Below are 16,820 nucleotides of genomic sequence, written 5' to 3' on the forward strand. Positions count from 1 at the left end.
GCCCTTTGCCTACTGTCCTATAAAACCACTCTGTACATTATATTATAATATGCTGTTATGAATATATTTCCCCACAGGAGTTTTTTTTTTTAATTCAGTTTTATTGAGATACATTCATATACCATACAGTCATCCATGGTGTACAATCAGCTGTTCACAGTACCAGAAAGAATCAGAATAAGAATAAAAAATAAAAATACAAAAGAACACCCAAATCATCCCCCCCATCCCACTCTATTTTTCATTTAGTTTTTGTCCCCATTTATCTACTCATCCATCCATACACTGGACGAAGGGAGTGCGATCCACAGGGTTTTCACAATTACACTGTCACCCTTATAATCTACATTGTTATACAGTCGTCTTCAAGAGTCAGGGCTACTGGGTTGGAGTTTGATAGTTTCAGGTATTTACTTCTAGCTATTCCAATACATTAAAACCTAAAAAGGGTTATCTATATAGTACGTAAGATTGTCCACCAGAGTGACCTCTCAAGTCCATTTGAAATCTCTCAGCCACTGAAACTATTTCGTTTCATTGTGCTTCCCCCTTTTGGTCAAGAAGATGTTCTCAATCCCACGCTGCCAGGTCCAGATTCATCCCCAGGAATCATATCCAGTTTTGCCAGGGAGATTTATACCCCTGGGAGTCAGGTCCCATGTAGCGGGCAGGGGAGTGAGATCACCTGCCAAAGTGGCTTTAGAGAGAGAGAGAGAGAGAGAGAGGGCCACATCTGAGCAACAAAGAGTTACTCAGGGGGAGACTCTTAGGCACAATTATATGCAAGTTTAGCCTCTTCTTTGCAATGACAAGCTTCATAAGGGCAAGTCCTGTGATAGAGGGCTCATCACATCAAATCACCAGTCCTCAATGTTTGTCCCCACAGGAGTTTTGAGCCCTCTGTTAACTTGGGATGTCCAATACCTAGTATACTACTCAATATACAGTAAGCGCTCAACGTGCCAGTTGGGTGGAAAAATCCCCTTTTACCAACTGGGAGAACTGAGTAATCATCTCACAAAAGGGAAGCTAAGTACCGTAGGCAATAGCACATCATTCTTTCAAACCTTGGCTTTGTGAACCTCAAAGTGCCTCAGTTTTGTTCTCTGTAAAATGAAGCTAACATCACATATCCCTTAGCATTATTATGGTTGTAGAAATGAAATGATATCATGCATATAAAGACTTAGCACCATGCCTGAGGGGCACTTAGCATCTCATAAATGTTATCTACTACAATTACTAGCCAAAGATCAATTCTTTATATCCCCATGACCTAGAATCAGAGAAATTAGAATGGGAGTTTCAAGGTATTTGCTAGCTCTTTGGGGGCCCTCCAGCAACCACAAAGCCCTATATGAGACCCCTTCTCAGCAAGGGTCCAACCCTTCCTCAACATTCTTCTTTATGGGAACATCTGAACTTTGGCTTCTAGAACATCTATCTCAATCCTAATGGGACGTGGTGATGTGTGCCGAGGCCCATCCTAGACCTTCTAAAAAGGGCTTTAGGAGATGGGGCCAGAATATGTAAATAAAGAGAAAGAACCTTAAAAAACAACAACCACAGATGATCCTGATGCACATTCAGAGAAATGATTGTTCTAGAGGCCCTTGCAGCCTGTTTTCCCTCTGATCAGTAATTACTGCTATCAGGGGTTCGACTGCCATCAACCACAAAGAATGAGGCCTCATGGTCTTTACTGAGTCCTTCAAAGACTACTTTTCAAAGTATCTTGAAGATAGTTCATAGAATCATAAGAGCTCATGGTTTGAAGAAACTTTGAATGTCAGCTCGTCCTATGTTTTAAATTCCCTCCATATTTTACACAGTCTTCACAAATACCCTTTGCAGCCAGGAACATGCCAGCCTGTCCCATCTTTTTATCAGGGACTTGGATAAAGAACTTGATGGCATGATAACTATTTTCAGGGGATACAAATCCCGGAGAGAGCGAGCTAATTTTTTGGATGAAAGAATTAGGAGCCAAGAAAGAGCCAGACAAATTGGAATGATGCATCTAATCTAATAAGACCACATTTAAGCAAGAGCAAATATAATCTTTTGGACTAGGATCAAAAACTTTAACTGCCCTAGAGGACTATGAGGGGGCTTTTCATTTTCTTATCTATTTAATCATCATCTATTAATTTTTGCCCTGCTTCATTCCCCCCAAAAATAGACTTGTGATAGAGCAGCGACTCTCTAAGGGTAGTCTCCAGACCAGCAGTGTCAGCAGCTCTGGAAACTTCTTAGAAATGCCAAATTCTTGGACCTCACTCCAGACCTACTGAGTCAGGAATTCTGGGGGTGGAGCCTGGCAAGCTGCACTGTAACAAGCTCTGATGCATGCTAAAGTTTCAAAACCACTGTATAAAGTCTGAGATTTTTTAAAACCGGAAACTCCAAAGCATTTAGAAAGTTAAAACGAAGTTAAGAGTAAGGATGTCTTAGAGAATGAATAAGGACATCATAAGGACATCAGGGGTACAAATTTGGCTCAAAGCTTCCTAACAGCCAACACAAGGAAAGAAACACGGCCACTTGATATACTGTACCAAGTCTGTAAAATCTCCACACCCAATCCTTGTGCTGAGACTTGAGGAAGATTCTTCTGAGGGTCTTCATAAAGAAGAGAATGTTTGTTGTAATATGTTAATAGTGTCCCTTTAGTAAGTAAAACAATGGGTTTCTGAAGTTCTTTCTTCAGCAATCCTAATTGGGCCAATGAGTGATGGGGTGAAACTTGGATTTTCCATTATGTGTGAAATCAGAATATATTGATAGGATACCAGCGGTGCTCACAGATGTGGATCAGTGTCAATAGAGAAGTAGGTTGTAGGAAGGGGGAAATTCTCATCACAGTGTTATTTGTGTGCTAGTCTGACAATGTTTGGATTACCGTGATCAGTGCTGAGGACTATGAGAAGCTGGGGAGGGACAAGGATGACAAGAGGTCTAAACTCCTTTCACATGAGTGGTTGCTGCCTTCCCACTACCTGGAGAAGAAAAGGCAAGGGGACCTTCTCCACAGTCGCTGTCTCTTCTTTGCTAAACTCCTTCTCTGGGCCAATGTTCATGTCACATTGGAAAATTAATAAAATATAACTTAGTGGTACCCTTTAAGAGATCATTTGTGTCCTCGTTTGTTGCCATTAATATTTCCAAAAGAAATAAGGGACAAGTGTACATGGGATCTTACCATTGTTTACAGATAACAGGATGAGGGCCAAGTGGTCAAAAACTCAAGCTTGAAAGTCATATGAAAAGGGCTCATAACCCAGTTCTGTTACTTACTATATGACCTTGAACGGACACTTTCTCCTCTCTAGGCCTTACCTTCCTCTTAAAATGGTGCATCCCTTAATACCTGACGTGTAGCTTCATCATCACAGAAGCAATGCCTGTTGACTTTGGTAGGTTACAGAATGAAGACAGCTCTCTATCTCCTATGAGATTTGACAGAGCGGAAGCCCATTGCTTAATAGATCATGAAAAGTTAAGTATAAAGGACAAGGCTACCTCCCCCCATCTTCCACAGAGAATCTAAGCGTACTAAGTCAGTGTCTTTTACCGAGGCTGCAAGGCATCTCTCCCACCCCACCTAAGCTGTGATTTTGATGGTGTTTTAAGCAGAGCCCACAGGATAAAGGACCATCAAGCAGGCCGAGTGTGAGAGCTGGGGAGGGCTTCAGGGACTCAGCCAAGGTCACACAGCTAATTGATGGCAGCCTTGGGGCTGGAATCCATGCACCCTGCAAATTTTTATCATCACTTTCTCTTAGTTTTCCCGAATGTGGAAATTACTGATTATAGTATTGTTTGATTTACTTGCATTTCCACTTCATGGTGTCATTGGACAGCTAATTTAAGCAAGGAGTTTGAGGACCTTGATTCAAATCTCAGCTCTGCCAATGGACTAATTGTGCTGCCTTTGGCAAGTCAGTCTTCTTATCTGAGTCTGTTCTCATCTATTTCATGGGAATAATAATATCTGTACTTCTTGCCTTCCTGGCATTGTTGCAAGGTCTAATGAGACTTGCATGAAAGCATATCGTAAACTGCTCTATGCGACTCAGCTGTAAGAAAGCATTATTATTTAAAGGGACTGTCTCCAAATTTTCTTATGTCTGTCATGTGCCTTCAGAACCCTCAGCCTGTGTCTTGAGTTTTGCAGGGTCCCTTTATCAGACCTCTCCCTTCATTCCCTCAGAATGCTGTGTCTCAATATAATATTTTAAATCTAGCCTTAGACTAATCATTTAGTATGGAAAGAAAAAAGGGAGAGTCTTTACTTATTTATCAAAATTATACCAATTTTTGGGAAAAATAGGATTACAGAGCAGAGCATCATCAAGAATTTTCTAGCTCTTTTTTGCAATGATCTCAAATATACAAGAGTCTTATTAAAATCAGATAAGAGAGATTAGCTCCATGTGGGCCTGAGCAAGAAATCAGGGCCTGATCATTGCTATCCCCAAAATATATTCAAGGTGAAAATCAAATTATGTTAGGGAATGCTGGAAACTGCAGTTGGGCCGATGTACAGCATGATATGCCCTGCTTGTTTTCCTTGGGCAAAAGATAAGTGTTAAACCCATGTTTAAGTTGGTGATTTCACCATTCATTAACTATGTGGCCTTGAGCAAGTAATTTAATGTCTCTTAACAGTAAGTTATTTGTTTTGTGTGAAAAACAAAAGAAAAATAGAGTCAATAATGTCTGCCCCAGTGGATTTTTTGGGGGTAATTAATTACGACATTTGTTTTAGTTTGTATCTTTTGGTTTCATGGAGCACAGACCATGCTGGTAACCCAAGCGAAGAGTTTCTGTTAAAGGAAGTGTGAAGTAACAAAGGAACTCAGGGGCAAGTGGGATGCTATCGCTGGGCCCCCAAGTCTAGACACTGGACCTTCTGATTCTAGGTAACTTCAGCAACTGAAGTGAATAAAGGCTCACCCTGTTGCAGGCTGTTATGTTCAGTCTGCTGCTCTTTGTGGTTTTTCCTTTTCTTTTAATGAAGTAGCTAGGGGGATTTTTATTTATGTTTTCCCAAAGCTTCAACTCAGTTAGGTCCCTCCAGCTCAGTCCTCTTCTGACATCCTTTCTGATGCTAAGTTGTTCACTTGTTCTATCTTTCCCAATTCCCAGTTTTATTTTTTTTTATTGAGATTGTTCACAAACCATAAAATTATCCAGAGATCCAATGTGTACAATCAATTGCCCATGGTACCATCATACAGCTGTGCGTCTATCACCATTATTAATTTTTTTTTCAATTTTTAGAACATTTTCATTACTCCAGAAAAGAAATAAAGACAAAAAAAAGGAAACTCAAATCATCCCTTACCCCTAACCACACCCCCCCTCCATTACTGATTCATCATTTTGGTATAGTACATTTGTTACTGTTGATGAAAGAATGTTAAAATACTGCTAACTGTAGTATACAGTTTGCAATAGGTATATATTTTTTCCTATATGACCCTTTATTATTAACTTCTAGTTACAGTGTCATACATTTGTTCTAGTTAATGAGAGCGATTTCTACTATTTGTACAGTTAATCATGGACATTGTCCACCACAAGATTCACTGTTTTATACATTCCCATCTTTTAACCTCCAACTTTCCTTCCGGTGACATGTGTGACTCTGAGCTTACCCTTTCTACCACCTACACACACCATTCAGCACTGTTAGTTATTCTTACAATGTGCTGCCATCACCTCTGTCCGTTTCCAAACGTGTAAGTTCACCCTAGTTGAACATTCTGCTCATAATAAGGAACTGCTCCCCGTTCTTTAGCCTTGTTCTATATCCTGGTAACTTATATTTCATGTGTATAAGTTTACATATAATTAGTTCATATCAGTGAGACCCTGCAATATTTGTCCTTATGTGTCTGTCTTATTTCACTCAATATAGTGCCCTCAAGGTTTCTTCATCAACCCTTTTTTTTTTAAAGATGGTTTTGTTCACACACCATACATTCCATCCTAAGTAAACAATCGTTGGTTCCCTATATAGTCATGTATTTATGTATTCAGCACCATTGCCACTAGCTATATAAGGACATCTCCATTTCTTCCACAAAGAAGGAGGAAGAGTCAGAGAAGGCAGAGAGACAAAAGAAAAAGAGAAAGAAAAGAAAAAAAAAACAAAAACATGATAGCTAGAAAGCAACAAAAGGAAAGCTAGCATTAACCTAAAGTAGAATAAAGAGTTAGACAACATCACCAATGCCAGGAGTCCCATACCCTTCCCCTATGTCTCCTCCCACCCCCATATGCATTTAGCTTTGGTATATTGCTTTTGTTATATTAAAGGAAGCATAATACAATGTTTTTGTTAATTATAGTCTCTAGTTTGCATTGATTGTATTTTCCCCCCAATCCCACCCTATTTTGAACACCTTGCAATGTTGACATTCATTTGTTCTACCTCATGTAAAAACATATTTGTACCTTTTATTACAATCGTTGAGCACCCTAGGTTTCCCTGAGTTATACAGTCCCAGTCTTTATCTCTCCTCTTTTGTTCTGGTGTCCCACATGGTTCTAAACTTCCTCTTTCAACCATACTCACAGTCCTCTTTGTTCAGTGTACTTATATTGCTGTGCTACTATTTCCCAAAATTGTTTTCCAAACCTCTCACTCCTGTCTTTTCCTTTCTGTCTGCAGTGCTTCCTTTAGTGTTTCCTGTAGAGCAGGTATCTTGTTCACAAACTGTCATTGTATGTTTGTCAGAGAATATTTTAAGCTCTCCCTCATATTTGAAGGACAGTTTTGCCAGATATAGGATTCTTGGTTGGTGGTTTTTCTCTTTCAGTATCTTAAATATATCACCCCACTTCCTTCTTGCCTCCATGGTTTCTATTGAGAAATCCGCACATAGTCTTATCAAGCTTTTTTTATATGTGATGGATTGCTTTTCTCTTGCTGATTTCAGGATTCTCTCCTTATCTTTGACATTTGATAATCTGATTATTAAGTGTCTTGGTATAGGCCTATTCAGATCTATTCTGTTTGGGGTACACTGTGCTCCTTGGATTTGTAACTTAATGTGTTTCATAAGAGATGGGAAATTTTCATTGATTATTTCCTCTATTATTGCTTTTGACCCTTTTCCCTTCTCTTCTCCTTCTGGGACACCAATGACACGTACATTCCTGCATTTTGTTTTGTCCTTAAGTTCCCGGAGACGTTGCTCATATTTTTGTATTCTTTTCTCTATCTGTTATTTTGTGTGTAGACTTTCAGGTGCCTTGTTCTCCAGTTCCTGAGTGTTTTCTTCTGCTTCTTGAGATCTGCTGTTGTATGTGTCCATTGTGTCTTTCATCTCTTGTGTTGTGCCTTTCATGTCCATAGATTCTGCCAGTTGTTTTTTTGAACTTTCTATTTCTACCTTATGTACACCCAATGTTTTCATTATACGCCTCATCTCTTTTGCCGTATCTTCCCTACACTTTTGAATTGATTTAGTATTAGTTGTTTAAATTCCTGTATCTCAGGTGAAGTGTAAGTTTGTTCCTTTGACTGGGCCATAACTTCGTTTTTCTTAGTGTAGGTTGTAGTTTTCTGTTGTCTAGGCATCTGGTTTCCTTGGTTGCCCCAATCAGGTTTTCCCAGACCAGAATGAGCTCAGGCCTTGAAAGGATGGAATAGTATCCTGTTTCCCTGAAGGTTTGTCTTAGAAGTTTGGTGCACCCTGTGAGGCCTCAAGTCACTGTGCTTTTCTGCCCAGCAGGTGGCACCTATCAGCCTGTAGCTCCAGACAAGGAGGTGTGGCTTGTGGCTGTTTTCCCCAAGTTCTGGGGTCTGGCTCTGAATGGAAGGAGGGTAGTAGAGCTGGGCCCCACCTCTTTCCCCTTAGGGAAGATAACCCCCCTAGGGAGAGGTCATTAACATTTGAATAGTCTCTCTGCCTATGCTATCTCCACCCTTGTCTGGGTCGAGCACTGGGAACTGGAAATGGCTGAGGCTTTCTCCACTGAGCCAAAAAAGGGACAGAAAGCCCCCTTCAGGGTCAGTCTGTGGCCACCCTCTGGCTCTGTCTGCTTGTTGGGGATTCATATCTTGTATTGAGCAGTCCACACTTGTTAATTAAAACCCCAGTTGGAGCTCAGCTGAGCTATATTCGCTTGCTGGGAGAGTGCTGCTCTCTAGCACAGTGAGGCTTTGCAGTTCAGGCCGTGGGTGGAGGGGGCTCCTGGCTTGTATCCACAGTTTTTACTTACAGATTTTATGCTGTGATCTCTGGCATTCCTCCCAATTCAGGTTGGTGTATGATGAGTGAACAGTCATGTTTGTTCCTGCACAGTTATTCCAGATCATTTACTAGTTGTTCCTGGTTGTTTATTAGTTGTTCCAGGGGGACAAACTAGCTTCCACTCCTCTCTATGCCGCTATCTTCTTCCATCCAATTCCCAGTTTTTGAGAACAGCCCATTCTTGGACCTGCTCATTTTTTCATGCTAAGGAATGGATTCCTGTGTAGATGGTGAATGGCCACTCTTTCAACATTGGGCCTACCACTGGTGCAATCGTACAATCAGCTATTGATAAGGTGGAAGAGATGAGGAGTTGTAAATGTGGCCCCTTGGACGTGCTCCTTCAGCAGAGGTGGGAAAGTTCCCACACAGAGATAGTAGAGTGTGATGGAGAAGGGCTCAGGATCTAGATTTTGCTTGAATTCAGATCCTGGCTTTGATGGTTTCTAAAGACGTGACCTTAAGCAAATTACTTAATCTTGCTGAGACTCAGTTTCTTCCTCAGAAAAGGGGGAATGATAATTCATATCTCCTATTGCAAGTCTTAAATCAAAGAAGGTATATGAAGCACTTAGCATAGTTGCTGCCTCAAATTAACTCCTCCATGAGTGCTAGCCATAGCCACATGAACAACAGATAAAGAAATGTACTCCACTAAAAACTGCTCACCTCTCCTTTGTGTTGAGAGAAACTGTCCTCCATCTCCCTGGATATACCTGCTTCATATCCCTTCCTGAAGATGAGTGGCAGCGTCAATGCCCATGACAGGGTCACTTCCTGCCTCGCTGAGGCAGCAGGATGCCCCAGGCTATTGTAAAGTCAGTCGTGGCCCTTCTTGATGAAATTTAAGTAGCTGGCTCTCAGTTTACAGTCACTGGGGCCAGTCCGTGGTGGATGGTGATTGAAGGCAGCCCTGCTGAGCAGAGTAATAAGCCTCTAGGATAAAGTCTTCTCCCAGGACCTGGCATGTTTGCAGAACTGTCAAGTAATTTCTTCTGGCATTTCTCCTTCAGGGTCTTGGGAAATCATAGGTTTCCGTGCAAAGGAAAACACAGTGAGCTAAAATATGTGTGAAATGAGATGGAGTGTTTGATTTGGGACATAGAAATTCCTTTCTATTGTTATATGGTGATGCCTTGTTTATTTGGCTGTTTAGGAAAATGGGCTACTTCATACAAATGATGTTTATAGGTATCTGAAGATTTTCCAGTTCAGCTCCCAAACTAGTTTTTAACCCTCTTTTAATGGGAGTTTTCCTAAAATGTATCATGCCCTTTTGTGTTCCTAACAGAAGTTAAGAGGTGACTTTAAATGCTAACATTGATTGAGTACTGTGTACTTGGCACCATGCTTAAGTGCTTTACTCCCATTAATTCTCACCACAGTTGTGAGGTAGAGAGTATCATGATCCCCATTTTACAGATGAGGAAATTGAGGCTTACAAAAGTTAAGTAACTTATCCAAGATTACACAAGTAGAAGTGGTGGAATTGATCCCAGACCTCCCCAAGTGCTTAAGAAATTGGCAACGTAACTGAAGAACATTTTGGTTAATAAATGACTCAGATCACTATTAGCCATCAAAATAGGACGTTTGGAAGTCTACAACTACATTTCAGAAATATTTCCATTACTCTAAGCATTCCTTGGGTCCTTTTAGGAATTAGCACCCAAACTGGCAGCACATATATATATATTTTTTCCCTTGCAATTTTACTGAGATATAATCACATACCACACAGTCATCCAAAGTGTACAATCAGTTGTTCACAGTATCACCATATAGTTGTGCATTCATCACCACAATCAATTTTTGAACATTTTCATTACAGAAGAAGCATAGGAATAAAAAAAAGAACACCCGAAACAACCCATCCCTCCCATTCCCCCTATTATTCATTTACTTTTTTGTCCCCATTTTTCTACTCATCTCTGGATACTGGATAATCTCATACTGGATAAAGGGAATGTGAGTCACAAGATTTTCACAATCACATGGTCACACCGTATAAGCTGTACAGCTACACACTCGTCTTCAGGAATCAAGGCTACTGGGTTTCAGTTCAACAGTTTCAGGTATTTCCTTCTAGCTATTCTAGTAAACTAAAAACTAAAAAGGGATATCTCTAGAATGCATAAGAATAACCTCCAGAGTGACCTCTTGACTCCATTTGAAATCTCCCAGCCACTGAAACTTTATTTTGTTTCATTTCTCTTCCCCCTTTTTGTCAAGAAGGCTTTCTCAATCCCTTGATGCCAGATCCAGGTTCATTCCCGGGAATCATGTCCCACGTTGCCAGGGAGATTTACACCCCTGGGAGTCATGGCTCACGTAAGGGAGAAGGCAGTGAGTTTACCTGCTTAGTTGGCTTAGAGAGAGAGGCCACATCTGAGCAACTAAGAGGTTCTCTGGGGGTGACTCTTAGGCACCATTATAAGGAGGCTTAGCCTCTCCTTTGCAGTAACAAGCTTCATAAGGGCAAGCCCCAAGATCAAGGGCTCAGTCTACTAAATTGGTAGTCCCTAACGCTTGCGAGAATATCAAGAATTCCCCAGGTGGGTAAATTTAATATTTCCACATGTCTCCCCAGTCCCTCAAGGGGACTTTTCAAATACTTTTTTATCCTGTGGCAGCACATATTTTTGAGTATTTATGAATACCTCTTCATTCAGCAGATGTTCCTTGAGTGCCTACTGTGTTGCTGTGAGCCTCATGTCAGGCCAGGCACTCTGGAGGCAAAGAAGTATGAAGCTTGCAGCTGCCTGCAGGGAGGGCTCACTTTAGAGATATACCACCTGGGGCAATATATGAAACTTGCCTGATCTGTGGCCAGGAAAATCTTAAAACCCTGAGAAGGTGGAGAATTTTGAACCCAGCCTCCAAGTAAGTTGTTCTCCTCAGCTTTATCCATTCTCTTTGGATGAGACTGATGAGTAGAGACCAAGGATGTAGGTGGAGTTAGATGCATCTTGGGCTTCAAAGAAGCCAAGGAAGAAAATGGGCAAGGTGTGCTTAAGAAATAATTCAAGTTGTCTTGCTTGGAAAAGAAGTTGTGGCAAGATGCTAATGGGCTGTGGGTCAGACTAAGGAGTTTGGTTTATATAACCTGAGTGTTTCTTAGATGGTGGCTTATTGAAAATAGGAAGTACATTAGAACCACATCTGGTGGAAAAAATGGATGTTCAATGAGATGTATTTCCTCGTGTGAATAGTAAATGGGCGTTAAATGCAATTCCTACTGGTAGTTCTAGAAAAATGAAACAGTTTGGAGCATTGCTGGCATCACTGGAACCAAGTATATGGTTTTCTAAAGTGATGAATTTTGTATATTTTGATGATTATTTTTTTTCTCCATTTTTATTGAGATTGTTCAGATATCATACAATTATTCAAAGATCCAAAGTGTACAATCACTTGCCCCTGGGTACCCTCATGCAGCTGTGCATCCATCACACTTGATTTTTGTTCAATTTTTAGAAACTTTTCATTACTCCAGACAAGAAATAAAATGAAAGATGAAAAAAAAAAAAGAAAAGAAAAGGAAACTCTAATCCTCCCCTATCCCTAACCAACCCCCCTCAATTGTTGACTCATAGTATTGATATAGTACATTTGCTACTGTTTATGAAAAAATATTGAAATACTACTAACTGTAGTATATAGTTTGTAATAGGTATATAGTTCTTCCCTGTATGCCCCTCTATTATTAACTTCTAATTGTATTGTCATACATTTGTTCTGGTTCATGGAAGCGATTTCTAGTATTTGTACAGTTGATCATGGACATTGCCCACCATAGGATTCAGTTTTATACATTCCCATCTTTTGACCTCCAACTTTCCTTCTGGTAACATATATGACTCTGAGCTTCTCCTTTCCACCTCATTCACACACCATTCGGCGCTGTTAGTTATTCTCACATCTTGCTACCAACACCCCTGTTCATTTCCAAACATTTAAGTTCATCCTACTTGAACATTCTGCTCATACTAAGCAACCACTCCCCATTCTTAAGCCTCGTCCTATGTCTTGGTACCTTATATTTCATGTCTATGAGTTTACATATTATAATTAGTTCCTATCAGTGAGACCCTGCAATAATTGTCCTAGTGTGTCTGGCTTATTTCACTCAGTATATTGCCCTCGAGGTTTTGTCATCAACCCATTTTTTTTTAATATGGTTTTGTTCACTCACCATACATTCCATCCCAAGTAAATAATCGATGGTTTTCTGCATGGTCATACATTTATGTGTTCACCACCTTCACCATTATCTATATAAGAGCATCTACATTTCTTCCACAAGGCAGGAGGGAGAGTCAAAGAAGGTAGAGAGGCAAAAGAAAGAGGAAAAAAAAAGACAGCTAGGAAGCAGCAAAAGGAAAAATAACCTTAAATCAAAGTAGAATAAAGAATCAGACAATACCACCAATGTCAAGTGTCTAACACGCCTCCCCTATCCCCCCCTTATCTGCATTCACCTTGGTATATCACCTTTGTTACATTAAAGGAAGCATAATACAATGATTCTATTAGTTACAGTCTCTAGTTTATGCTGATTGCATCCCTCCCCCAGTGCCTCCCCATTTTTAACACCTTGCAAGGTAGACATTTGCTTGTTCTCCCTCGTAAAAGAACATATTTGTACATTTTATCACAATTGTTGAATACTCTAGATTTCACCAAGTTACACAGTCCCAGTCTTTATCTTTCCTCCTTTCTTGTGGTGTCTCACATGCTCCCCACCTTCCTCTCTCAACCGTATTCATAGTTACCTTTGTTCAGTGTACTTACATTGTTGTGCTACCATCTCCCCAAATTGTGTTCCAAACCACACACTCCTGTCTTCTATCACCGTGTAGCGCTCCCTTTAGTATTTCCTGTAGGGCAGGTGTCTTGTTCACAAAGTCTCTCATTGTCTGTTTGTCAGAAAATATTTTGAGCTCTCCCTCATATTTGAAGGACAGCTTTGCTGGATACAGGATTCTTGGTTGGTGGTTTTTCTCTTTCAGTATCTTAAATATATCACACCACTTCCTTCTTGCCTCCATGGTTTCTGCTGAGAGATCCACACATAGTCTTATTAAGCTTCCTTTGTATGTAATGGATCGCTTTTCTCTTGCTGCTTTCAGGATTCTCTCTTTGTCTTTGACATTTGATAATCTGATTATTAAGTGTCTTGGCGTAGGCCTATTCATATCTCTTGTGTTCGGAGTACACTGCGCTTCTTGGATCTGTAATTTTATGTCTTTCATAAGAGATGGGAAATTTTCATTAATTATTTCCTCTATTATTGCTTCTGCCCCCTTTCCCTTCTCTTCTCCTTCTGGGACACCAATGATACATACATTATTGTACTTTGTTTCATCCTTGAGTTTCCGGAGACGTTGCTCATATTTTTTCATTCTTTTCTCCATCTGCTCCTTTGCGTGTAGGCTTTCGGGTGTTTTGTTCTCCAGTTCCTGAGTGTCTTCTTCTGCCTCTTGAGATCTGCTGTTGTATGTTTCCATTGTGTCTTTCATCTCTTGTGTTGTGCCTTTCATTTCCATAGATTCTACTAGTTGTTTTTTGAACTTTTGATTTCTGCCTTATACATGCCCAGGGCTTCCTTTACAGCCTCTATCTCTTTTGCAATATCTTCTCTAAACTTTTTGAACTGATTTAGCATTAGTTGTTTAAATTCCTGTATCTCAGTTGAAGGGTACGTTTGTTCCTTTGACTGGGCCATAACTTTGTTTTTCTTAGTGTAGGTTGTAATTTTCTGTTGTCTAGGCATGGTTTCCTTGGTTATCCAAATCAGGTTTTCCCAGAGCAAAACAGGCTCAGGTCCCAGAGGGAAGAAATATTCAGTATCTGGTTTCCCTGCAGGTGTGTCTTGGAAAATTGCTCCACCCTTTGATGCCTCGGGTCACTGTGCTTTTCTGCCCAGCAGGTGATGTGGGTTAGCCTATAATTCTTGACTGGTGTGAGGAGGTATGGCCGTGTTCCCCCAGGCTCTGGGGTCTGGTTCTGAATGGAAAGGGCCCTACCCCTTTCCTCCTAGAGAAGACAGACCCCCCAGGTGGAGGTCATTAGCATTTCAATGGTCTCACTCTCTGCTTGTGCTGTCTCCGCCCTTCCCCGAGTCACAGCCCTGGAAACTGAAAATGACTGGGGCTTTCTTCACTGAGCCAAAAAAGAAACAGATAGTCCCCTTCAGACCCAGTCCAAGGCGACCCTCCGGCTCTCCCAGGTCAGTCATCACCCAAAGCCTCTGTCTGTTTTTTGGGGATGCGTACCTGTAGTGAGCAGTTCACACTCGCTATTAAAACCCCAGTTGGAGCTCAGCTGAGCTGTATTCGCTTGCTGGGAGAGAGCTTCTCTCTGGCACCACGAGGCTTTGCAGCTCGGGCTATGGGGGAGGGGGTCCCACGACTTGGTTCCGCAGGTTTTACTTACAGATTTTATGCTGTGTTCTTGGGCATTCCTCCCAATTCAGGTTGGTGTATGATGAGTGGATGGTCTCGTTTGTCCCCCTGCAGTTATTCTGGATTATTTACTAGTTGTTTCTGGTTTTTTGTAGTTGTTCCAGGGGAACTACTTAGCTTTCACTCTTCTCTATGCCACCATCTTGCCCCTCCTCCTACCTGCAATCTTGATGATTATTTTGAAAGTAGTATGTTAAGACAAAACATCTAATCTTCTCTCACTGAGAGAGAACACTGGTTTTGAAACAAGCACTCCAGTATTTGCATATCTTTGGGCCCTTCCCTCTATCTCTCTTCTTCAAGTCACCCTTCCCCAGCTGGACATTATGTGATCTCTTGATGGTTCATATTCCCTATGATTGGTGCTGTTTATGGGACAGTGCTGGTAGAAGTGGGTGTGATGATTGACATGTAATGGTTGGTTGTTTTGAGACCTTTCAGTTTTGGTTTTCTTTGTCTTTCTTTCCCATAGAATGACTGGTGGCCATTGCGTCTGGCTGATTTCCATGTGTCTTCTGATCACAACCTCTTCCTGGTTTATTTTTTCTCTCCATTAAGTGCCAGAATATCCAGTAACCAAGTTAGTCAATATGTGTTTTAAAAGAAGGAGCAAACTGGCTCTGAGAGAGAATAAAAGGGCTATCTTTTGAATCAAGATTTATAAACTCTGCAACAGCTATTTTAACTGCCAAAAAACCACCACTTGTTATTATTCTCCCTGCATAGTCTGTTTCCTCCAAATTGTCTTTTTTCTGGTTTTTGGCCTTGGTCTTCCAAGTTAGAAGCTTTCCTAGGAGTCTGGTAATCTTGGTTGTGTGCTCACAATGAGACAAAAGAGCCATTTGGAAACATCAGGTTTGTGGGTAGGGCTTATTATTTGAGCTTGACTTCAGGGTGCTGGGGTGTGCTGTTGGTTGGGAAACCCACATGTAATATCTGGTCTTTCCTCTCGGCTGGTCAGATTTCCTAGGGAAGAGACTTACAGTCTCCTGTAGGAGACTTAGGTCTGGCTGCCATCAAGCTGGGAGCCAAATAGGGCATTAGAGCAGGGAGGGTCAGCATGAGGTGTGTGGGAGCTCCACCCTCCACTGTGCCCACTGTCCTCCAACCAAAGTCTCTCAGGGAAGAGCACACATATCCAGGTGGCTGTCTACTGAGCAGTTCCTGTAGCTGGTCATGTAGGCAACCAAAGAAGTCAGGGTGATTACAGGTGCCTATGACCATCCTGCAACTGCTCCCTCCCCAGAGGCCAGGGTGCAGGCCTGGCTTGTTTGCAGCTCACCACAGTGCTTGCTGCTTGCTCAAAAAGTGCCAGCCAGTGGCCCTGAGTTCCTCTCCTGTACCCCAGCCCACTGTGTGGGCCATGCCCTTCTCAGCCCACCTGTGTCACCTTGTGAGACTTTGGGGGATGGGGAACTGGCACAAACACTGCTTTTTCTGGTGTAATCAAGTCTTTTGGCTCTGAAAAAAAAATTACTTCTCTGCATAGAGTTTAATTGAGTTTTGCTTTATTGGTGATATCTAGCCAAGTGTGGTTGTTATTAGGCATACTTTCTCAGAAGGAGGGAGGGAAGGGAGGGAGGGAGGGGGAGAGCAAGGGAAAGGAAAGAGGGAAAGAGAAGGAAAGAAGGAAGGGAATAAAAGAAAAGCCCAGCCAGTGCTTTCTTTTGGATCTCATTTTGAATTTTTCTCTTTTTACCTTTGCTGTTCACAGTGGTTTAAACTTCCTTGACTTGATGGTGCGACAAGGGAATATCGACAACCCTCCCAAGACTCCACTGGTGCCAGGATTTGAGTGTTCTGGGATTGTTGAAGCTCTGGGGGACAGCGTGAAAGGATACGAGGTAACATTCTGGCTTCTCACTTAAAGAGCATCGTTTACCTGGAATCTATTGAGATGATATCAGATTAAGCAAAAATGTTGGAAATAATCTGTGATGTGTATTTGATTTTATTTGATTTTATTAACAATGTTTATGATGATAGGGCTTTCCATAGGGCTTTTTCTCAGGAACTATCTTGGTTGCTCCTCACAACAATATGGTAAAGTGGGTGGGTCAAAACTTGCTGTTCCCTGTATTCA

The 16,820-nt window shown here is 41.3% G+C and overlaps 1 protein-coding gene across 1 annotated transcript in view; it reads left to right on the top strand.

Moving 5' to 3' along the window:
- The window catches only part of VAT1L (vesicle amine transport 1 like), a 172,623-nt gene that overhangs the window by 14,755 nt on the left and 141,048 nt on the right, over nt 1–16,820 (top strand). The window contains exon 2 of the mRNA XM_037816254.1: nt 16,452–16,581. Within this exon, the coding sequence (XP_037672182.1) occupies nt 16,452–16,581 (130 nt within the window). The remainder of the gene's footprint in view (nt 1–16,451; nt 16,582–16,820) is intronic.

This window comes from Choloepus didactylus, chromosome 22 (genome assembly GCF_015220235.1).
Source record: "Choloepus didactylus isolate mChoDid1 chromosome 22, mChoDid1.pri, whole genome shotgun sequence".
NCBI lineage: Eukaryota > Metazoa > Chordata > Mammalia > Pilosa > Megalonychidae > Choloepus > Choloepus didactylus.